General features: G+C 46.0%; 1 protein-coding gene across 8 annotated transcripts in view; it reads left to right on the forward strand.

Annotated features, from left to right (window-relative positions):
- The window catches only part of NFATC2 (nuclear factor of activated T cells 2), a 99216-nt gene extending 87869 nt beyond the window's left edge, over positions 1-11347 (forward strand). For 7 of the 8 annotated variants that reach the window (XM_075769099.1, XM_075769100.1, XM_075769102.1 and 4 more), the window contains exon 10: positions 5530-11347. In XM_075769099.1, the coding sequence (XP_075625214.1) occupies positions 5530-5585 (56 nt within the window). In that variant the 3' untranslated portion in view covers positions 5586-11347. Of the gene's footprint in view, positions 1-1083; positions 1172-5529 lie in introns of all 8 variants that reach the window. The other variant, XM_075769098.1, reaches the window with a different exon arrangement.
- Positions 11348-19827: the final 8480 nt, after the last annotated feature.

The raw sequence follows: 19827 nt of genomic DNA on the forward strand, positions 1-19827 counted from the left end.
AAGCCTGTCATGGCTGTTGATTTATAAAACAACTCCCCCCCCACACACACAGTATTTTCCCCCAACACGGTTTGTTGGGTTTGGGCTCCTTGTGCCCGATACACGGAAGTTTGTATTTACCAGTCAATTAGTTGCTCTGCTTGCATGTGCAAAAGCTGATTTTCCAGGATGCAGAATATAAAATAGGCTGTGTACTGAGTGGTAGGTTCCAGTGTACGATACGTGGCTGCAGGATCTTAGGGAGCCAAGTAAAATATTTCTTTTCTATATATAGTCACCTGAAATCCAGCAGCAAAGACACTTCTGAATCTTGCACTCAGAACTAACTTAGTTTTTAAGAAGCACTTTTTCCTCCTTAATATTGCAATTTTTTTTTTAAAATTTCCACATGGTTTTGCAGAAGTGCCAAATGTTTTCATGATGAATTCAAAAGAAATCTACAAAAGATCAGGCAGGAAAAAATATGAAACAGAATTTTAACTATTGCCATTTTATGAGAAAAAAATTTCACCTTATTTGTGTTTGAAGCAAAGACTGTAACTTTCATAATTTCTTTGCGCATATCTTTCCTGTTCTTTACAATTAAAGCAAAGTCTAATTTGCACGGCCACTGTGGTTAGATCTCTTATTTAAAAGGGACTGACTTGTGATCTGGCATAAATGTGTCATGTTTTGCGTGGGCCAGTAAGATGATAATATAACTGCACTTTGCAAAAGGCAGTGACTAGTCTTTGACCTGGCTTACAAGACGCATGGACCTCCTGTGCCTCTGAAGTCTCAGATCAAATGATCAGCATTTCGCATGTTTTGTCATCAGTTTAGGAGTGTAAATTTTTTGCATACTTATTTTTAGATAATATCAGTTGAGAAAAGAGGGGAAAAAAGTAAAATCTAGTGCTGGATCTGAGCAAACAGAAAGGTCAGTGGTTAAGTTCTGCCTTATGTATTGTATATGCTGAAATGTCCTTTTAATAAATTAAATCACAAAATGAAAGAGTAGCTGAAAACTGCAACATTTGGCCTTGCAACAGAGGTCAAAGGTTACCTTTTTTTCTCAAAAATGGTTTTGCAAATCTTTTTCAGAGCTGATAGATACACACCTTAGCTGGATACAAAACATTATATGAAAAAGAATGACTGTGATCTTTGATCCAAGCAATCAAAAAGAAAGGTAATTGGTATTTTTCTGCCTTTTCTCCAGCTGTGTGTTTCTCTTAACCTTTATTTTTTTTTTTTTTCAATTAAAAAGTCATGCCCCTTTTTATTTGGCTTAGAGGGTTTAAAAGCTTATTTAATTTAATTTCATTTTTTTTTTTTCATCCTTTTTCTTCCCCACTTGTGTACCACAAAGCTGTCCTGAAGTAGCTGGGGCCTGGTGGGCAGGGAAGGAGAGATGGGGTTGTGCATGCTGGGCTAAAGCATCCTGTCCTTCCCGGGCAGCAGTGAGAACCGCGTTAGGACCGTGGTTTGCCTGGTCACGATTTGAGGGCACACTAAAAATTCAGGATTCAGCTTTCCTCCCCAGCCCCTGTTAAGCCATTAGTTCCTCCCTGCGTGCCTTCTGTTTGCTTTGCATGTAAAAACGCCTCTTGGCCGCGGCAGCGGAGCAAACGTGGAATGTGCAGGATGCCTGCCCGGTGCAGGGAGGAGCGCGCTGGAGCTGGGCTTCGCCTCCTCTGGTGAGCCCCTCGCTCCTCCAGGACCCCCCCGGGCACAAGAGCCCAGCCACGGGCACGGCGTGGGGACAGCATCGCCTTCGTCGGCGTGACTCCAGGCATGCACAGGGAATAACGCTAGTAAAGTGGTTATTCCAATGCGTGTGTGAGTGTGTGCGCACGCATGCATATGAGCGTGTGTGCGTGTAGATAATCAATTACAAGGAGCCTGACTCATTGCCAGCTGAAATCGGAGACTGTTTTCTGTCTCTGGACTACTAGTTGAAGCTCGGTATTTAATACAACCCACTATCATCCCGCAAGTGAATACACTCCAGATTTCTATCTGAGAGGATGTGAATTAGAGTCTTAAGTGTCTTTGAAGACTGGAGCCTGAGAGACTGACTCTAACCCGTCAAAGCTGGGTGATCAGAAGAACACGGACGTTCTCCCATGATTTCAGCCAGCCCCTCGCATCCAGCCGACTTGGGGATCTCCAAGCAGCGGGGCTGTCGCAATACTTGTACAACAGCAGTATCTGATAGTGTATGCTGAAGGGATTCAGGCCTAACTGGGCATTTCCTTGGTCTGGATGGCTGACGTCGGCTGTAATTTCAATATCTTTTTTTTATGATTTAATCTTTCATTATCTTTGCATATGTCCTCATGGCCCCATTTAATCAGTTCTTTCTCATTAAATGGATCAATAGCAGGGTGCTCCAGAGTTGCCATATGCCAGACACCTTAAATAACAATATTTTATTTATTAATCACATTATCTTCATTTCCTCTCGGCTAGAAATGAGCAAATAATGAGAACCGATACTTGAGATACATTTTAACCATGCTACCAGAAAAAGACAGATGTGAATTCAGAATAGCAAGTTCAGCTCATGATCTCAGCTTCCTCTGAAGTTTAGATATGTCTCAGTTTGCTGGTTTTGTTCAACCTACTATTGAAACCCAAGTCACTGAGATTACACCTGGGTCTGGATCCCTGTGCTCCCGGAGCTGGAGCAGATCACCAAAGATGTGTGATTTCACTAGACTCGGTCTGGAAGTGACTCCAAGCTGGGAGACAGATACTTACCTTGGGATCCATATATATTCGTTAGATTTAGAGGCTTTGGTTGCAGATTAGTACTTTTTGTGCTGGGACAATCATTGACTTGCACGTCCTTCCCATAAAGCACCCAGACTAGTGTTGCCCAGCCTAAACTGCACCTCACTGCCCTCACCACGTGGATTTAGGTGAAATTCGGGGTGATGACAGGACATTCGGGCCACCTATGCAAGAAGCTCCCTTGTCATTCAGATGCTTACAACAAAAATGCAATTTGCCACCTGTAGGAGCTCGCACGGTGAGAGCCCAGCTGCAGCCGAGTGCGGTCCCGCAGCCCGTCTGTGGGGTTAATGTTTCTTACTGTTCCCCTGCAACTTTTTAGCTCTTTGCAGATTGTAGTCCCCCTATAACCTCAGCCCACAAAACCCACTGCTGACCTCCCATGCAGCACGCAGGAGGGAAAGTGAAGTTTGCAGCTGAGTAAGCCCTTCACCGCACCATCCAACCTGCCCGGAGCCGGCGAGCAGAGGTCCCTGCACTGGCCAGGCTCCGGGCTCCTGGTCTGCTGGTGCTGCACAACACGTTTCACTTTACCTAAAGCTCTGGCTGGGAAACAGAACCAAACCCAGGCCCCTCAAAAGACTGTAGGCTTAGTAAACTCCGTTTAATTATCTGCTCATTTTTCACCTGGTATTTAACCCTTCCTAGACGAAGATGGCTGTTGGCTCCGACATTTCCACAAGTGGTGGCTGTATTAAATGAAACGAAACTCGCACACGGTATTTTTGGTACGCTGGCTGCTCAAACAAACGTGTCGATAAATAAATCGGCCTGCAGTCTCAGCCCGCTTGTTTTTAGAAAGGAAATGACCCTGTAAGAGTGGGTGCCCACTTCTTTTACCTCACTGCTATTTTTAGCTGAGGCTGTGAAAAATTTCCATTGAAGACCTGCTCCTCTCATTTCCTGGGTAGAGCAAACAGGAAGCTCTTCTAGCCGAGCTGGAGGCGGCTTTTTGCCTGAAAGTGGACCAACCTCACCTCCCACTGGTTGCTTGCTTGCACTGCAGAGCAGCAACACACCGAACACCCCACGTATGTGCTGTATTTGCAAGAATTCACCCAAAAGGCTGGTAGAAGCCAGCAGGTCATGGTGGCGGGTAGAAAGTTGGGCAGGAGGAGAGGACAGTTCTGCTGTCAGCCATGTTGTCTCCAAGAGGCACCAGTCTGGTCGAAACCAGGCATTTCCTGGCTGGAATTAGAAAGAGCTAAACTCTGGGCTGTTCAGGGTGGGATTTTTGAGCACGGAGGGATGGAAACGGCCTGGTGTGGCACAGGCTCCGGGTCCCTTCAGGAGAACTTACTGTGCCTGGATGTGCAGAGGGCTGGCTGCCGTCTCCTCCCCTCGCACACCTGTGCTGTGCTCCGTGTGAACACATGCGTAGTCCTTGGGGGTACAGCCCAGCACTGCTGTGCAGTAGAAAGTGGAGCTTTGGTAAAACATAGAGTTTACTTTCTCAGAAATAAATTCCATTGCATGTAGAGCGGAGGGAGCTTTCACACTACTAGTCATAACTACTAAAAATTAATACATGTGTTCCCCTTCCCAGAGACAGTAAGAGATAGGGCACCATTTTTTTAAAATTGTTGGAAGTGGTGAAATACTATGTTAATTAAATTTTTTCATAAATATTTGTTATAAAGGGTCTTAAATAGGGGGGAGCCTTGCAGCTGCATACCTGAGGATTAATCAGTCTTGGGCGAGGGTCTTCTCTGGTTTGAATTACTCTTTGTCTTAGCCCTTAAATGTCAACAGGGAGAAATCATTTAGATCTGGAGTCTGAAACCTTAGAAAAATTGGTCTTTTTGTTTTAAGCAAATTTGTCAAAGTAGAGAAGCAGTTTGCGAAGCGTGCACCCCCCCGGTGAATGCATGTGAACTGGAGCCCCAGAACAGGCAGTTCAGGAGTTTTGCACCAAAATGCTCATGGTTTAGGTCTCTCCTAACAAAAGTGCAGCCCAGAGACAGAATTGTTGTTCCAGGAGGTACCAAAGGGTGCTTTAGGCAAATAAGTGTGAAAGGTAGACAGGAGAGAATGGCTGTTGTATAAAACTTGTAATACTGTTCTGAGTTTTTAAACAGAGACCAAAGTTCTTCAGTGTCTTCTCTTGAGCTTTATTAACACGCCTGTCCCATCCTCCTAGACTCTCATAGTGGTGCATGGAAGTTTGCTTATGCTACAATCTACAAACGAACTGAAACAAAAATGGTAGAGCAAGTTGAGTCTACGGTGAGATTAAAAAAACCCCACCACAATAAAACACAAAAAAGCCAACACTTTTTCACCTGAATTGCAATTGCTGTGTTTTCAGCACTGTCCAGTATACTTCCTCCAAATCTGGCCTTTCTCTTTTCAAAATATACTTATTTCAGCCTAGTGAAAATGTTAAAATACTCAGATACTTACAGATTTATTTTTTTTTAACCCGGGTGAAGGAAATGTCTCTGAAAGAGGGAAGTGGTGTGTACATAAGGGATGTAGCACGTACTGGACACATGGTTCAGCTTGTCAGTTGTGTTTCTATGGTACTCGAAGCATGCTGAGTGCAGTGTAACGCCCCTCTCTCTGCTCCTTCCCCCTTGCCTTTCAAAAATAGGCAGTCTGGGTAATTAAGCTAAAAGTTGTAAGTTTTAATAAAATTATGTTATGAATACACAGGGGACGTTTTCGGCTAACAGCAAACTGCACAAGGATTGCTTTTACTTCTCGTAATTTTGAAAGTGCTCTGACACATCTTCCTCTTTTATTTCACAGTTAACGAAATTATCAGGAAGGAATTTTCTGGACTCCCTGCCAGAAATCAGACATAGAAGAAGAGATTTGTGAGACAACTTTTACTAAATCCTTCCATAACTGACCTCTTAGATCCTTCCAATGCCCCTGCAACCTCCTGCTTCCTTAACTGTTCATCTCAAGGCACCAATTCAATGCAAGGAACAATGTATTGGCATCAAGCTGACAGCCTTGACTAAGCAACTCGCCACCTCTCTCTGTAAACACCGAGAAGGACACCCTTCCTTTCGTCCAAAGATCGTATTGTTCTCATCTAACACAGCATCTGTCTGAGGAAACTCTTCAAGCCTGCTGCAGAGTATCTATCCACGTATCGATCTATCTTAGTAATAAGGGAGAAGTGAGATGTCACTCCTGGACACCGCACAAAGCAAGGGAGGTTATATATTAGCGCTTATTTGGGTGGGGTGGGAACCGGGGAAGAAAGAGTAATATATTCCATAAAAGAATGACGACATTTTGCAGTTCACTAACAGTGACTTGCCCTCCAGGTCTCAAAGCCCTTTTGAGAAATTGTATTGTTGTGGGAAACTGAGGCAACCCAAGCTTGCTCGGCCTTTATCCGACCTGGGATCAAAAGCCATTTTTTCTGACTCTGAGCACTGTGATCAGTATTTCAGACAGTTGATGTCAGCTGAATCCAGGAGTTTTCTTCATTTTTGTTGTCAGACTGGATAGGAATTTGAAGGAGAAGGATGCTCACAGAGAACCAGTGAAAAGAGCAATTCAGCAGTCATTACACCTGTCCCAAGGTAAAATAAACCCAGATAAAACAGAGATTAATATATAGGAGTCACAGCAAATCCAAAGATTTTATGATTCATCCTTATTAATATTTAGTCAGTGTATGAACACATCTTAGGTATTTTCTCTCTAATAAATTGTTGCTGTTTTTTTTCATATAGAACCTGCCATTGGCTCGTAACTTATCTCATTTAGCAGCTGTAACATTTAACCACACAAGCTGCAGAGGAAAATAATTGCATCTTACAGAAACCGTACGTTCCAGAAAAAATATACACTTACTTATACTCACCTTGTCTCTTTAGCTTTGCAAAGCTACCAGCAATTTCTGGAAAGGTTAAATTTCCACCTCAGTTAGAATGTTTGTTATGTTTTGCTTCATGTGTTAGAATATACTGTACTGACACAGGCTTATCATGACAAGAGATAACCGCTGCATCTGCAGTTGTACAGCTAGCAAGTTTATAATGTTTTCGTGTGTCATTGCTACCCAGTGTGGTAAAAAGGCATCATGAGCGGATAATCGATGTACAGTAAAGATAGCCATAATATTGTAGGAAATACGTAGTAATCTCTTCTGGGTTTGTAAAGGAGGAATATTTTTGAGAGTGCAGAGCCTGAGCTCTATTCTAGAAAACAGCAAATCTATCCTTTTCTCAGCTGTTTCACAGCAAACCTTGCTGAATACCAACGTGTCCACACGCTCACAGCAGGAATTAGGTCATGTGGATACAGCAGGCCAGCAGAGCAGCTGCATAATCAGTTCCCCAATATTGCAAGAAAGATCCCAAACTGGCATTAATAACACAGCCTGGGGAGTTTGCTTCTTTTTCCCCTGGAAGTCCTGCCAGCGCGCACCGGCAGCACTCGCGTACGACGGCGAGTGGCAGCAGGCGTCAGTCTCCTGGTGAGACTCAGAGCTTTTGTCCCCAAAGGAGTCCCGTGTCCCACTGCAGCAGCACCACACAGTCGCTGGCTGAGGATGGCTCACGCTGGTGCTCAGATTGTGAGCTCCACGCGTTGCATCAGTACGAATGTCGCGAGAGCCAAGCCTCAGCCTGTGCCTGCAGAGGGGAAAAATGGCCTTTTTATTACTGACTTGTACAGAAACAAAACTGAGGCTTGGACTAGCTGCGATGACCTCTGTGCAGGGAATTACTGATCATGAAACAGCACTTGCACAGTACTTTGACTGGCTCACGTGCCTCAAATAAGCTATTCTGGATTGTTTTAAAACTGCTGGTTTGCCAGGATCTGACATATATTGTGGATTTTTAATGCCATCCAATGTTTTGGACAATTTTGAAAAATTCCTCAGGCCAAAAGTTGCCTGTCGGAAGGTGTTTGCTGCAGCCGAGTGAAAGAACAGACCAAACGTGTCTCCTGGTTTCGCAGAATTCACGCTTGGAAGTACCAAAACTGACCATCTATTTTCCCTTATCCAACCTGTAAAGCATAGGAGAAATTTAAAAACCAAACCAAAACCCCCTACACAAAACCCCAGAAATCCTCAAATAACTGACAGAAACTTTTCTCTTGCTGGATTTTAAATAGAATATTGAAGAACATGAACTTCTTTTCAAATCTGTAGGCGCACTGATGTAGTCTAAAAGCATTGCTCCTATTTGGTGACTGTCACAGCAAGTGCTTCTCAGCAGTGCCCCGCACGGACATGAAGTCAGATCTCGAAGTCAGGTAACCGCACACCAAACCCACTAGCGACTGCCACGAGCCATCGCAGTGTGCATCTTCATGGTGCGGACGGATTTGGATTTTTATTTGTTTTATTTTTGGCCACTGTTCCCCATGCGTTTAAGCATCTTTCTCCCCTTTTTACTATAAGGAATAAATGTGTATAGCAGACCAGAAGAACGTGGACTTGTAGCAAAGGCTTTTCAGCGCTCAGAGGGGCCTGTGCAGGCAAACCCCTGAGCCGCTGCGATGCTCCATCGGAGCTACTTTGCAGGATGCACCCAGGAAACACGCTCTTTAGCTGAAGGTTAAGATTTCCGCAGCTCTTACGTGTTCCTTCGGGCACTTGAGAGGGGGAGAGGATTTTTTCTTTAATGTGCTACAAGTGCTTTACTCGTGCTTGCATTAGCTGTATTTCTTCCTCATTTTTAATGCATAGATATTAACCTGTACGTGTGTTTGCGTAGGTCCATATACATGTCTATTTATATAATATAACCATATATACATATATATGTGGCTATATTATATACATATGATGATACATGAATGCGCACACACACACTCCTCCATTACAAACTTGGGTCACGATCCTGTAGTTGGCTCCCGGCAGCCAGACCTCCACCGGCACGGGAAGCCAGCTACTGGATCCAGGGTTCATGAGGCACATGTAATATAGACTACATTTTAGTGGGTTTATTTACAGCTACGTGAGGTCAGGCTGTGCTACTCTATCCGCTTTTACACGCAACTGTTAGTTAAATACTACAGCTTTAGCCAACTTTATATTTATTTCCAGAGAAAAGGAGCATCCTCAGACGTAGCGTTACGCATTGATGTCTCTTTTTATAAAGAAAACTGATATATTAAAATTATATAGCTAGGCTGAAGAACTTCAAAATATACAGTACTAAATTATTTGCTGTTCTTGCTGAGCAGTGTTTTTCCAGTATTTCATTACTTAATACAACTCGCTCTCTTTCTGTAGAAGCGTTAGCTGAACCTTGGAAGAGTTAATACCATTTTGTGAGTAATTTGTTCTCACTTTATCTGGAAAATAGCCATATTTGCACATGAGGAAATTCTGTCTTTCCTCAGTTATCTGAATGTTTCACCGCAGTGCCTTCCTGCCATTGTACCAAAGGCCTCCAAATATATCGTCTACAGGGTGAACAACTCTAATGCATTTTCCATCAAAGTTACACCATTCGAAGTACACGGGGCTCGTTGGAACTCAGAGTTCATCTCTTTCATTTGTGTGTGTGCGCGCTTTTTTTTTTTTTAACTTCCATTTTTCCATCCAAGCTTTGGCTGCAAATACAGGATGAGCTTTGATAAACTTCTGCATCAAATATATGAATATGTAGAATAAAATCATCTTTCATGATATGTAAACAGTCTGAGAGTGGAATGGGAGTGGACAGATAATCAGGAAGAATTTTTTTGTCAGTTGTGAGTGTTGGAAGTACAGTTTGCCAGGAAAGTAATTGCTCGTGAAGATACTTGCAATGAAATATGAAGTCCCGTTTTTGTTTTTCTCCATGAGAATGAGCAAAATGTAAGACCTGAACAGCAGCGATGGAACGAAAGTGTCTAATGTATGTGTTCTGACTGGTAGAAAGAATGTAGAAGAGCCATGGGTTTTGCACTTGCTTTATTTGTATCCATGTAAATATGTATCACTTCCATTCTTCTTGTAGGGATACAGCCTCTTCTGAATGTAGAATATTTCCAAAACCAGCACTATGTTATTCTCTATTGTATAAAATGCTGCTGCTTAATAACATATCTAAACCAGTTCTCAAAATAGCTAGCATGTTTTTAAAGTATATTTTGTAATCCATATCTTTACAAAAAAGCGTCTGTGCTTTTTGTCTGACCAAATATGCAACACCTTTTGGATTAAGGATAGTATTTATAAAGGATCAATTTTCATTTCCTGAGTGTATTAGTTTTCTATGCAATTGTTGTTGAATTGTTACTGTCCTAAAAAAGATGTATTTGATAAATTTTCCAAAGACTTCAAAGACAGCTTTAAACACTTCAGAAATATGCTAAATATTTCAATCTGACTTTTTCCCCTGCATTTCTTTCCAAATTGCTACTTAATAGGGAATGGTTATCTGCCAGATGGGATTCAAGGAAATGACTCTCTTAATTTCAAATCTTAAATTGATTCAGATCTTCATAAATTTTGCACCACTTAAAAATCATCCGATGTTCCAGTTTATCTGCAATTCTGAATGTTTGTTATTTATAGTACGTGTTCCTGTGCAACGGGAAGAGACGCCAATGTTGGGTTTAGACTGAGTAAAGTGCAGATTCTCCAGAAATGAACTGTTTTCCTCATCGTTTACATTGCAGTGATTTCTTACCTGTAAATGTAAGGCGTCTGTCTGCCATCACACATGGAAAGTTGTAATTCTTTATTCATCTCAGTTCAGAATGAATAATCCACCTTTTTGAATGTTTGACATAAGATTGACATCTGTCTTTTTTAACGTCTGCTACTTCATAACTGTGTTTACCTACCAGCGATTTGTTTAACTACCAGTCAGTATCTCATCTACTGTGGTCTGTTTAAGATTTGTTTAGCCATTTTCATTGTTCCTGGGGTACAAAAAAATTAAGAAATTGGTACCTGACCCACATTGCAATAAATTTCAAGTGAAGGTGCTGGTACTGAAAAAAGATCATGTAGGCTGCAAACGAGCGCTTATCTGGGGAAAAGTTAGTATTTTGGGTTTCTTTTCAGTAATTCATAAAAGGGCAAAATTGGGTAGAAAGTTTTAGAATGACTGAGTCACAAAAATGAATGAAGATGTATGTGTTTGCAATAGCCCAGAAATCCCCAGATGTGTGGTTGGAATCACCAGTTATTCCAGAATTAAACTGCCATCATGTCAGGGATGCACACGTAGTGTGCTGAGACCTGGGAATGGAGAATCAAGGTACCGCTCGGGCTTAATAATGGTCGCCTAATTGGGACTTAGAGATTTGTGTGCATGTGTGAGTGTGTAATTACAAAGTGACACACACCCCGCTCCTCCTGCCCCGAAGCCCAAGCCTCCTTGCTGAAGCCCTACCCTGGATGTTCACGTAAAACCATTTGTTAATAGATACACGAGTGAGCAATTGTCACTCAAACCATCCTAACAGATGTCTTTTTAATCAAACTGTTCAAAAGCCTAACCTTAAGGATTGAAAGGGGTTTATATCATTCACATTCCTACAACAACATTGTTAACCTCCAATGTAATGATTTTTTGCTACCTGTAAAATATTTTTATATATTGCCTGTACTATGGTAGTTTAGCAATAAATGAAAGGATATTACCTGCTGCATGGTGTTCGGTTTATCCTTAAATTCCTTTGTCACCTCTGATAAAGTAACATCAAGCGGGTGAGTCACCCGCTCAGTGGTTGTCTTGTCCTCACCACCCCCTAAACCCTCACCCGCGGGACGTGCCCACGGATTTCAGAGGAGGGAGTACTTTGTTAGGGAGGTGCCCAGTACCCCTTGCACCGAGATCCCGTTCCGTTTCTGTAGATGAGATGGCAGATTCATTCCTACAGTGACAATTTTATTAACTTCTTCACTTGCTTTTAGTGTCTGTTTCCCCCCATTTAATTTTCTGTTCCCACCAGCACCATCCCAATAAAAACACCGAACACATCGACAGGTACGCCACAGAGTGTTCGCCTTTACGCGGCATTCGTTGCCATCTGTGTAAATGTCCGTCTGCATCAGCACATGCTTTTTAGAGGCTGGGGACATACTCCGTTTCATTTTTGTTCATCTAAATCTTAATTCTGCATTTCCCTACTGGAGACACTAAAAGATACATGTTCGTACTGCTGTGCTGGAGGAAAGCCCAGAGCCCATTATGTCTCAGTAAGAGTTGAGTTTATATAGCGTACAATTAAAGACATTTACCTTAACAAAATCAATATTATCCTTTGCATTTAAAAACAGAGAATTCAAACCATATTTGATGCATTTGTTGGACATGGAGCAAGCGCTTTGCTTTGCTTATTCACAAAAGCCTCAGAGCAAGCGCCATGTGGAAGTTCTTAACTCCCAGTACGCTGTACAAAGGCTGGGAAGCTCATAAACCAGACAGGCTTCGCCAACAAAGAAGCTGTTACTGGCGAGGAGAGAACATTTTATGATGAGCAAATATATGGCACACAGGATTTTAGCTTTATTCAGCAACAGGAAAATTTAAGTAACTTAACCTGGAAATTCCACAGCTGAGGGCTGAGGACTTGAGCACCTGACCTGATACTCTGGCTTTAATTTATATCTTGGGTCCCAATTAAAAGGCTACAACAGTACCCCAGATTTTTAGTCTTAACGGGAAATTTCCTGGATTTTGTAGACTTAACTCACTCCTTTATACCCCTTCGACACAGCTGACTTTTTTCCCCCAGTTTTACTTTTCATGGTAGCAGCAAGGAACGAAAATTCATGTTTCTAATGAACATCTGGGTTTCGTACGAGAACTCGCTTGCTCGCGTGCTCCATTGTGTAAATATGCGATTTACAAGTTTTCTTTTTTTTTTTTTAATGTGATTTACTCAATTTAAGAAGCTGCATTTCAGCTTCATATCAGATTCTTTTCTAAACACATCATCACTGGCTTGCTCAGGTGGCCACGCTCAACCGGGCTGCTGCTACGGGAGCTTCGCAGGGCAGATGCGCTCCCAGCCAGCGCTGTCCTCGTCTGCCCGAGCCCCGCGCGCCGCCTGCGCCTGGCTGGACCTTGCTCCTGCGGGCAGCATGCATCTCCGTGGACTCCCGTTGCAGAGCGGCTTGGATTATTTTATTTGGGAAGGGAAGGGGAAGGGAAGGCCACAGCACAGGATTGGAGCTCCTGCTAAACTGAAGGGCGAGACTGCTGGCCCAGCAGAATCGCTGAGGTTGGGAGGAACCACTTAAGCTAAAAGCCGCGGGGAAGGGAGAGGCTGGCGGGAGCTGCGCTGCACAGGGACCCGCTGCATCCAGGCTCGGAGGTGGCTGCGGCACAGAGGCATCTCTTCGCTCCGTGGCCGGCAGGACCGACATTGCAGCTGAAATCAAGGGGGAGAGCAGGGAGGCAGAGCAGAGCAAAGGCAGGCAGGCGCATAAAATAAAAACGATCTCTATCCACCGCACGGATATGATACAAGTAGTAAAAGACTATTTGTGCATTGCAGTCTATTAGCTGTCTGTGAGAGCCCAGCTCTGCCTGGCGCTGTTGGCTGAGAGGGACCCTCAGGCCGGGGATGGGGGGGCAGCCAGCCCTGTTTTCGTCAGGAACCACGCGAAAAGCGTTACAGACCTTTGGCCAGCTGCAGCATTTACACACAGCTACGGGAGCGTGCGGAGCTGAAGAAGCTATTTCTAGGTGACACTCACTGCTCTAAGGCTGTGCTGGTTTTGGCTGGGCTCCACCTCTGGCTGTGCCTTGGGCTCCAGGCAGAGCAGAACCAGCAGTAAGAAACTGCGGCTTCGCTCCCCGGACCTCTGGGCTCAGCACTGGCACGTATCCTGGCTCTGCCTCCGGCGGGGGCGAGGGACAGCCGGGCCGGTGCTGGCCCGGTGTGGGGAGCCCACCGCTGCCCCGAGCCCACTCCTCCAGCAGTGCTGCGAGGAAAAAGCAGAGGAAAAGTGACTCAAAGGTCCCGGGGAGCAGCCCCGTCCCTCCACCACCTTGAGCCGGGAGCAGCAACCGGGAATGCCTATTCCGAAATACTGCTGAAGGTTTGGAGCGGGTTGGGACGTCTGCTCTTGGACACGTCCCTCAGCGAAGCCGCAGCGGCTGCCTGCGCCGACCTGCCCTCCCGCCCTCGGTGGGAGCCATCGGCGTAGCAGCATCGGCGTGCCCGGGGGGAAAATATTACAGCCTCTGTGCCTGCAGAGCAGAACAGCGATGGATGCTGTGATTTTGTGGCAGGCCTTTAATGATAGCCTAGGGGTAATCAAAGGAGTAGTCCAGTTTGAGTCGTATTAGTTTTGACAGATAATTATCAATGACTTTTTTGCCAGCTATGTGCTCCCCGCCTTTAATTTACATTTTTTTGCAATGTCAGAAATTGTCGCAAACCCGCGTGCCTTAACATTTCACACCAGGTGAATGTGAGGCATCAAAAGCCATCAAAAATTCAGAAGTATGTGTGTGTCCTACCCAAACTTATGACAACAGACCTCCTCACATCTGATTCCTTGCAAAGTTTGCCCTAATCAGTACTAATTAATTTTTATTAATTGTAATCAGTGCTAATCAATTAGTACTAGTGGTTTATCAACTACTACTACAGCATCCGAAGCCACTTGCTGTAACACTGCCCTTTATGTACCAAAATCTGCCTCTCGCTGAAGGAGCAATGAGAAGCCGGCTGGGAAGGTGAGTCAGCGGCGGCGCCCGCACACGTGCTCACGGCAAGGGATGGAGCTGGACTCAGTTTCCACGTGCTCCCGGGGAAGCGTGTGCAGGAAGGAGAACACACGTTGCAGCCTCACTGCAACTACCAGCACACTTTCCCCATCCCAAATTAAAATTAAAGGGTTTCCAGCGTAAGAAAAACACCCCTGGGAAATGGGGCCTCCTTTACTTACCGTGTGCGCCGTGGAGCGTTACTGTTCATTCCCCAAACTTTCCGGGCTTATTTATGAAGTGGCTTCCCAGCACAGGCACCTGCAACACCCGGAGCCAGCAGCACAGCGCTCTGCTCGGGTGTCGTACGGGGACCCCAACAGCAGCAAAGTGCGACAGCTTGGCCGGACCGTCTCCGCACCGTGCAGGTAAGAGAACGTGAACGTGCCAGTGATGAATTTATGTATTTTCTGTGCCACTGGTTATGAGTCTGTCAAAGTGACGCTTCACAGACTGGCAGGTTATTTTTCCTTAGCGCGATAGTAAGGTCTCAGCTGTGACCTGCTCCCTGTGGACACTCTTAATATATCAACTGCTTGGTCAGGCTGGACCCTTGTGCGACAAAGCGTCCTGGAGGTTTAAGTTGGCCTGAGTAAATTTTTCATGGACCTTTTACACACCCTTACTGAAAGATGAGTAGTATCGTGGAAGCCTTTTCAGGGGCCTGATTCTATCAGCGCGAGCAAGCCACTGAAATCGAAGCCCAACAGATGTTTAATTTCTAAGCTTTTTCATGTCAGGCGTCACTAAAGGAAAAGGTGGGGCGAGACCTTTGGCTTTTGAGTTGAAGTCTCCAGTGACGAGCTCAGCGTACCATTAGTGCAGGACTGCCTTTCTTTCCTTACGCTTTTTCTTTTTCCCACTTCTAAGCTCAAACAGGTCAATAAATCAGGATTCGTGCTGGTTATGTACGCAGGGCTCTTGCAAGAAACTGTATTGGCTTCATTTACCTTTAAAAAGGCCATATAACAAGAAATAAATAGAAGGAATAAATGTAATTGAACCATGCCCACCTAGCTTACGTTTTCTAGGCTTTTATATGGGCATGGGCTATGTAATATTTTGCCTCACAACGGCACTGCTCCCTCCAGGCTGCAGGCTGGGGCCAAAGCAGAGCGGGTGTGAATTTGCTCTTGAGGCTGCACGGAGGGTTGTGGGTTTTTTTTCCCTTAGCAAGAAAAAAAACTCTGGGGAAATACAGCGAAGGGTTTGCTGCAGACAGAATATCACTGCCATCTGCAGGGGAGGTGCGCTCGCCGCTGCCGCACCCATCCTGCATCCCCTGCTCCGCGGGGTGCCCACCCTGCAGAGACCCCCGCGTCGGGGGGGCAGCACCCGAGGGAGCACGAAATGTTCTGGCCATGGAGAACACCTCCCGGGGGGAGTCCGCAGCCAGGGAGGGAGACAGCGGCCCTGCCGGCAGCAGACCCAGTGACCTTCTCGTGCTGCACCCCCGCACGTCACACCCCCACGTCACACCCCCACACATCACACCCCCCACGTCACACCCCCCGCACATCACACCCCCACACGTCACACCCTCGCACGCCACATCCTTGCACGTTGCGCCGTTGGCCTGTGCCCGGGCTGTGTTTGCTGGCAGAGGGGTTCGCTGCCTCCCCCCGTGCCCCCGGTCTGGCAGCAAAGGGCAGCGGGAAGCGCTGCCGGGCGAAGCGGTTGCCCCCCCAGCAGCCGGGCACACGCACGCGCTTTGCCGAGCACGGGGCGATTTGGGGCAGACACCCCCGCCCTCCCCTCGGGGCTCCCCAGCCATCTCTCCCCGGTCTGGCAACACGATGCCGAGAGTGGGAAAGTGTTTCACGACTGTGAAAACTGTTTGTCCGGGAAACCTTCTTGCCCCAGTCTTCCCCGCAGCTTGGCTCACCTCGTGCTGCTTCGTTCCCTCGTAAGACAGCGCGGAGTCGTGCTGGGCTGGTCTCTGCCACCGCGTTTGCTGCGCCGGGCAGTGGGTGATGACCACAGGTGATGCCTTTTCTATTAACCTGTATTAAACCGGCGTTCGCACGGCTGCTGCGATGGCTACGCGACTTCCCGGCCTGTCTCTTCGTTCCCCGACGCTGCACGCTCCCGGTTTAGTCTCCAAGAGCCTCTCGCCCCGTTTCACCGAGCGAGGGCTGGGGACCGGGGTGGTCCGGAGAGCAGAGCGAGGACAGAGCCCGTGCACCCTGCGTGAATTGATTGTCTGGTTCGCACAACAGGGAGTGGGTTCAGCAACAATTAACCATTGCTTTAATTATCCTTCCATTCTTTAGAAACAGGTTAAGCTAAACAGGTATTTTTTTATAACTAAGGAGCTGCATCTAAACAAGATCCGTTTTGTGTTGGTTACAGTCCAGGACTAATCCACGTCCCTAAAATTATATCAGACAAACTCAGATCTTTCTGGCCACCCTGAAGCCCTCGGAAGTAAGACTAATGATGAAGGCTCAGCTGTTTTATTTTTCTTACCCATAGTGAGATCTCCATCAGGAGAACTTAAGGAAACAAGAGGGATTTGCTGGATGAAAAGAAAATCTAAGGAAAAGGGTGTTTGGGGCTGGTTGTTTTGGAGGTGTTTTTTTTGAGCAAGGATGCCTGATAGACATCATGACTCAGTAGAAAAAAAAAAGCAGCAACAGAAATAACCACAAGGCTTCTCCCTCCTCTGAACCTGGGTGGCAAATCTTGGTTCAAATATGTGCCACATAGAGATGTGCTTGAAGGTACCTCTTTAGAGCCTGACACTCCAAGGCACCCCATGGCCACTCGCTGCCTCCGTCTCCCAGGAGGAGGACGGGGCTGAGGAGCAGAACCGCCCGAAGGCGATGAAGAGGACAATTCCCTGCCGCAGGACACTCGTCTGTCGGCGTTTTACAAGCAACCAGAGTCAGAGGCTGACCTGGCCGGAGCTGAGGATTAGACTTGCCCGTTCAGCCCAGCCATCGCTTTACACAGAGCATTTTCCAGCGGGGAAAGAATCCAAGAGCAACAGAAATAGAAGAGCACTGGAGCGGGATTTGTAGACACCGGTGAGAGAAGGGCTGCAGGTTAGGATCTGGCCTTTGAAGAATCGTGCACAGTCACACGCTTGTGACTACTTAGCAGGACAGTCCCTCTGGTTACGCTTTTGGAGACACGGTGCTTTTCTAGCCAATAAACTCCCACACGTAGCAGCGCGTCCAGTTTGGCACGTGGGGACCTAAGCCAGAAGCCCCCCTGCGTCTGCTGTCAATCACACAGAAATCGTAACATTCCACACTTTTAAACATTTTTAAATTACAAAATTCCTTGGGTTTATCCAGTGTTTTTTCACACATGCAGCACCAGTTTCTGAAGGAAATATGATAACCTTGTTTGTACAGATGGTGAAACTGAGGCACGGGGAAGGGACTCACCCAAAGTCCCAGCCCCAGCAGCTGCGACGGTAACTGGGGTCAGAATCCAGTTGTCAGAAGCCTGAGCCCAGACAGATATCCATGCTCCCGCTCCCCCAAATCCATGAAGTTTGAGGTGGCTGCGAGCATCGTGGTGAGGAACGAGCCCTGAGGAAGCCTGGGTGCTGGCAGCGAGGGCTGGCTCTGCGCGCTGGAAGGCTAGGAGCCATAGAATCGTCTGGCACGGAAACCGCAGTTCATGTTGACATTGTTGCTGTTGGCACGGGGTACCTGGTGCTCTAGAAGGAGAAACACCACCCTGTTATTCTGCTGTCCTTTGTTTCTGATTTATGGACCCCTCCAAAGCACAAGTGAAAGGTATTCACTTCATTTATGGTATGTGGTAGCAAGTGGGATTTCAAGAATGGCCAAAAAACCATCTACATTTGCTGCAAAGGCAGCAAATTCCACATTTATTTCCTCTACTATGGGTACAAAATTTGCATACTAATAAAGAAGTCACTGGGTAGTTGTTATGAGTAGAAATTCAAGGTATATATTTTCCACCCTGTAATAACATGGGTTTATTAATCTATGTGCAAACCCAGATGTCACTATTTTAGAGGCTGGGATTACACTCCGTGTATATTGACGTTATACCTGCCCGGTGGAATTGCTTCCCTCGCTGCTCCCCATGGGTTTGGGGATTACTTCTTTCTTCTCAATTCTCTTCTGCAGGATTAAAGCTACCTGAATAGAAGCATGCACTCAGTATGGGAGATGCTTTGCAAGTCTCTGATTTGGGTTCCATAACATAAACCAAATTTCAGAAAGGGGCAGCGGGTACCCCATCACGCTGGAAAACATACGGTAATAGGCAACATACATTAGGGATCGAATTTATTTTGGTGAGCTGATATGAGCAAGACTTACACAGACTTGCTGATTCTGATCCAGTCCATTTTCTGTAGCTCCATTAGAATTTATCTGTCTTAATAATGCTCCATAACTTGGCATTTTGGACTTCTCCCTCTGCAGTACTGCAGCTGACCAAGGTGGTCTGGATGCTTAAGTTAAAACTCGTTTGAATTACAGGGGCTTTTTTATTGGTTTAATTGGAGTCTGACTCTACGTGCTCAATGCCATCTCTCAGTCGCGACTTGCCGTTACACTTGCTCTCAGTGAGAACGCAGGGGTTGCTTCAGTCCCAGGGTTTTATCCATCCTGTTGCCACGACCTCGCTCATACAGTTTCCATCTGATTTAATTTTATTTCAGGCTTGACCATTTGAAGATTTTTCTTTTCTCTCAAATTATATTGTGGGCATTAGCCCAGTCCTTGATGAAGAAACATCAGCATCGCCAGTACATCCAAAATCCCAGATGGCAGCTGGAAGCCCCAGCTCAACAGTCAATACCTCGGTCCTGGTGTGGCACATGGGCAGGCACAGAATCGTATCATACCATGCTGATAGCATCGGGCCAGCGTTTTCCCAAAGCTTCTCTTTCCCTTAGCTGTTAAAAGAGAAAAGGGGGGAAGAAGGAGAGAGAGTTCATCCCACGAAGCATATTTCTTGGTTGCTGAGAGACTTCAAATCTCCCTAATGAATAAACAGAGTGCACTTAATTTTGTTTATGAAAACAGACTTACTGTGATGGCAAAAAGCATGAGTCAGTGCCCTGAGCGAGGGGAGAGCAGCAGCTGGAGACGCTCACCGAAAAGCAACGCCTCGGAAACCAGAACAACTCTCATCTCGACCAGTGCCAAGAGATGCAGTTTCTCCTCTAGCAAAAACCACCAGGACGCAGGGAGTGGGAGAAGGCTTCCCCACGGCCCGGCCCCGGGCTGTTGAGCAAGTATTGCCATTGCTAAGAAGGAGCTGAGAACTCGTGAAGGCGCAGCGGTGCCAGCCGCCACTGCGCACCCTGCGCCCGGCCCGGCAGCATCCTAAGGACGCTCTTGGCAGAGTCGGCCGGAGCCTGACTTGTGGGTTTGGGCTCCTGGGCAACGGCTTCAGGGCTGCTGCCGGT

Source organism: Balearica regulorum, chromosome 16 (genome assembly GCF_011004875.1).
Source record: "Balearica regulorum gibbericeps isolate bBalReg1 chromosome 16, bBalReg1.pri, whole genome shotgun sequence".
NCBI classification, from domain to species: domain Eukaryota; kingdom Metazoa; phylum Chordata; class Aves; order Gruiformes; family Gruidae; genus Balearica; species Balearica regulorum.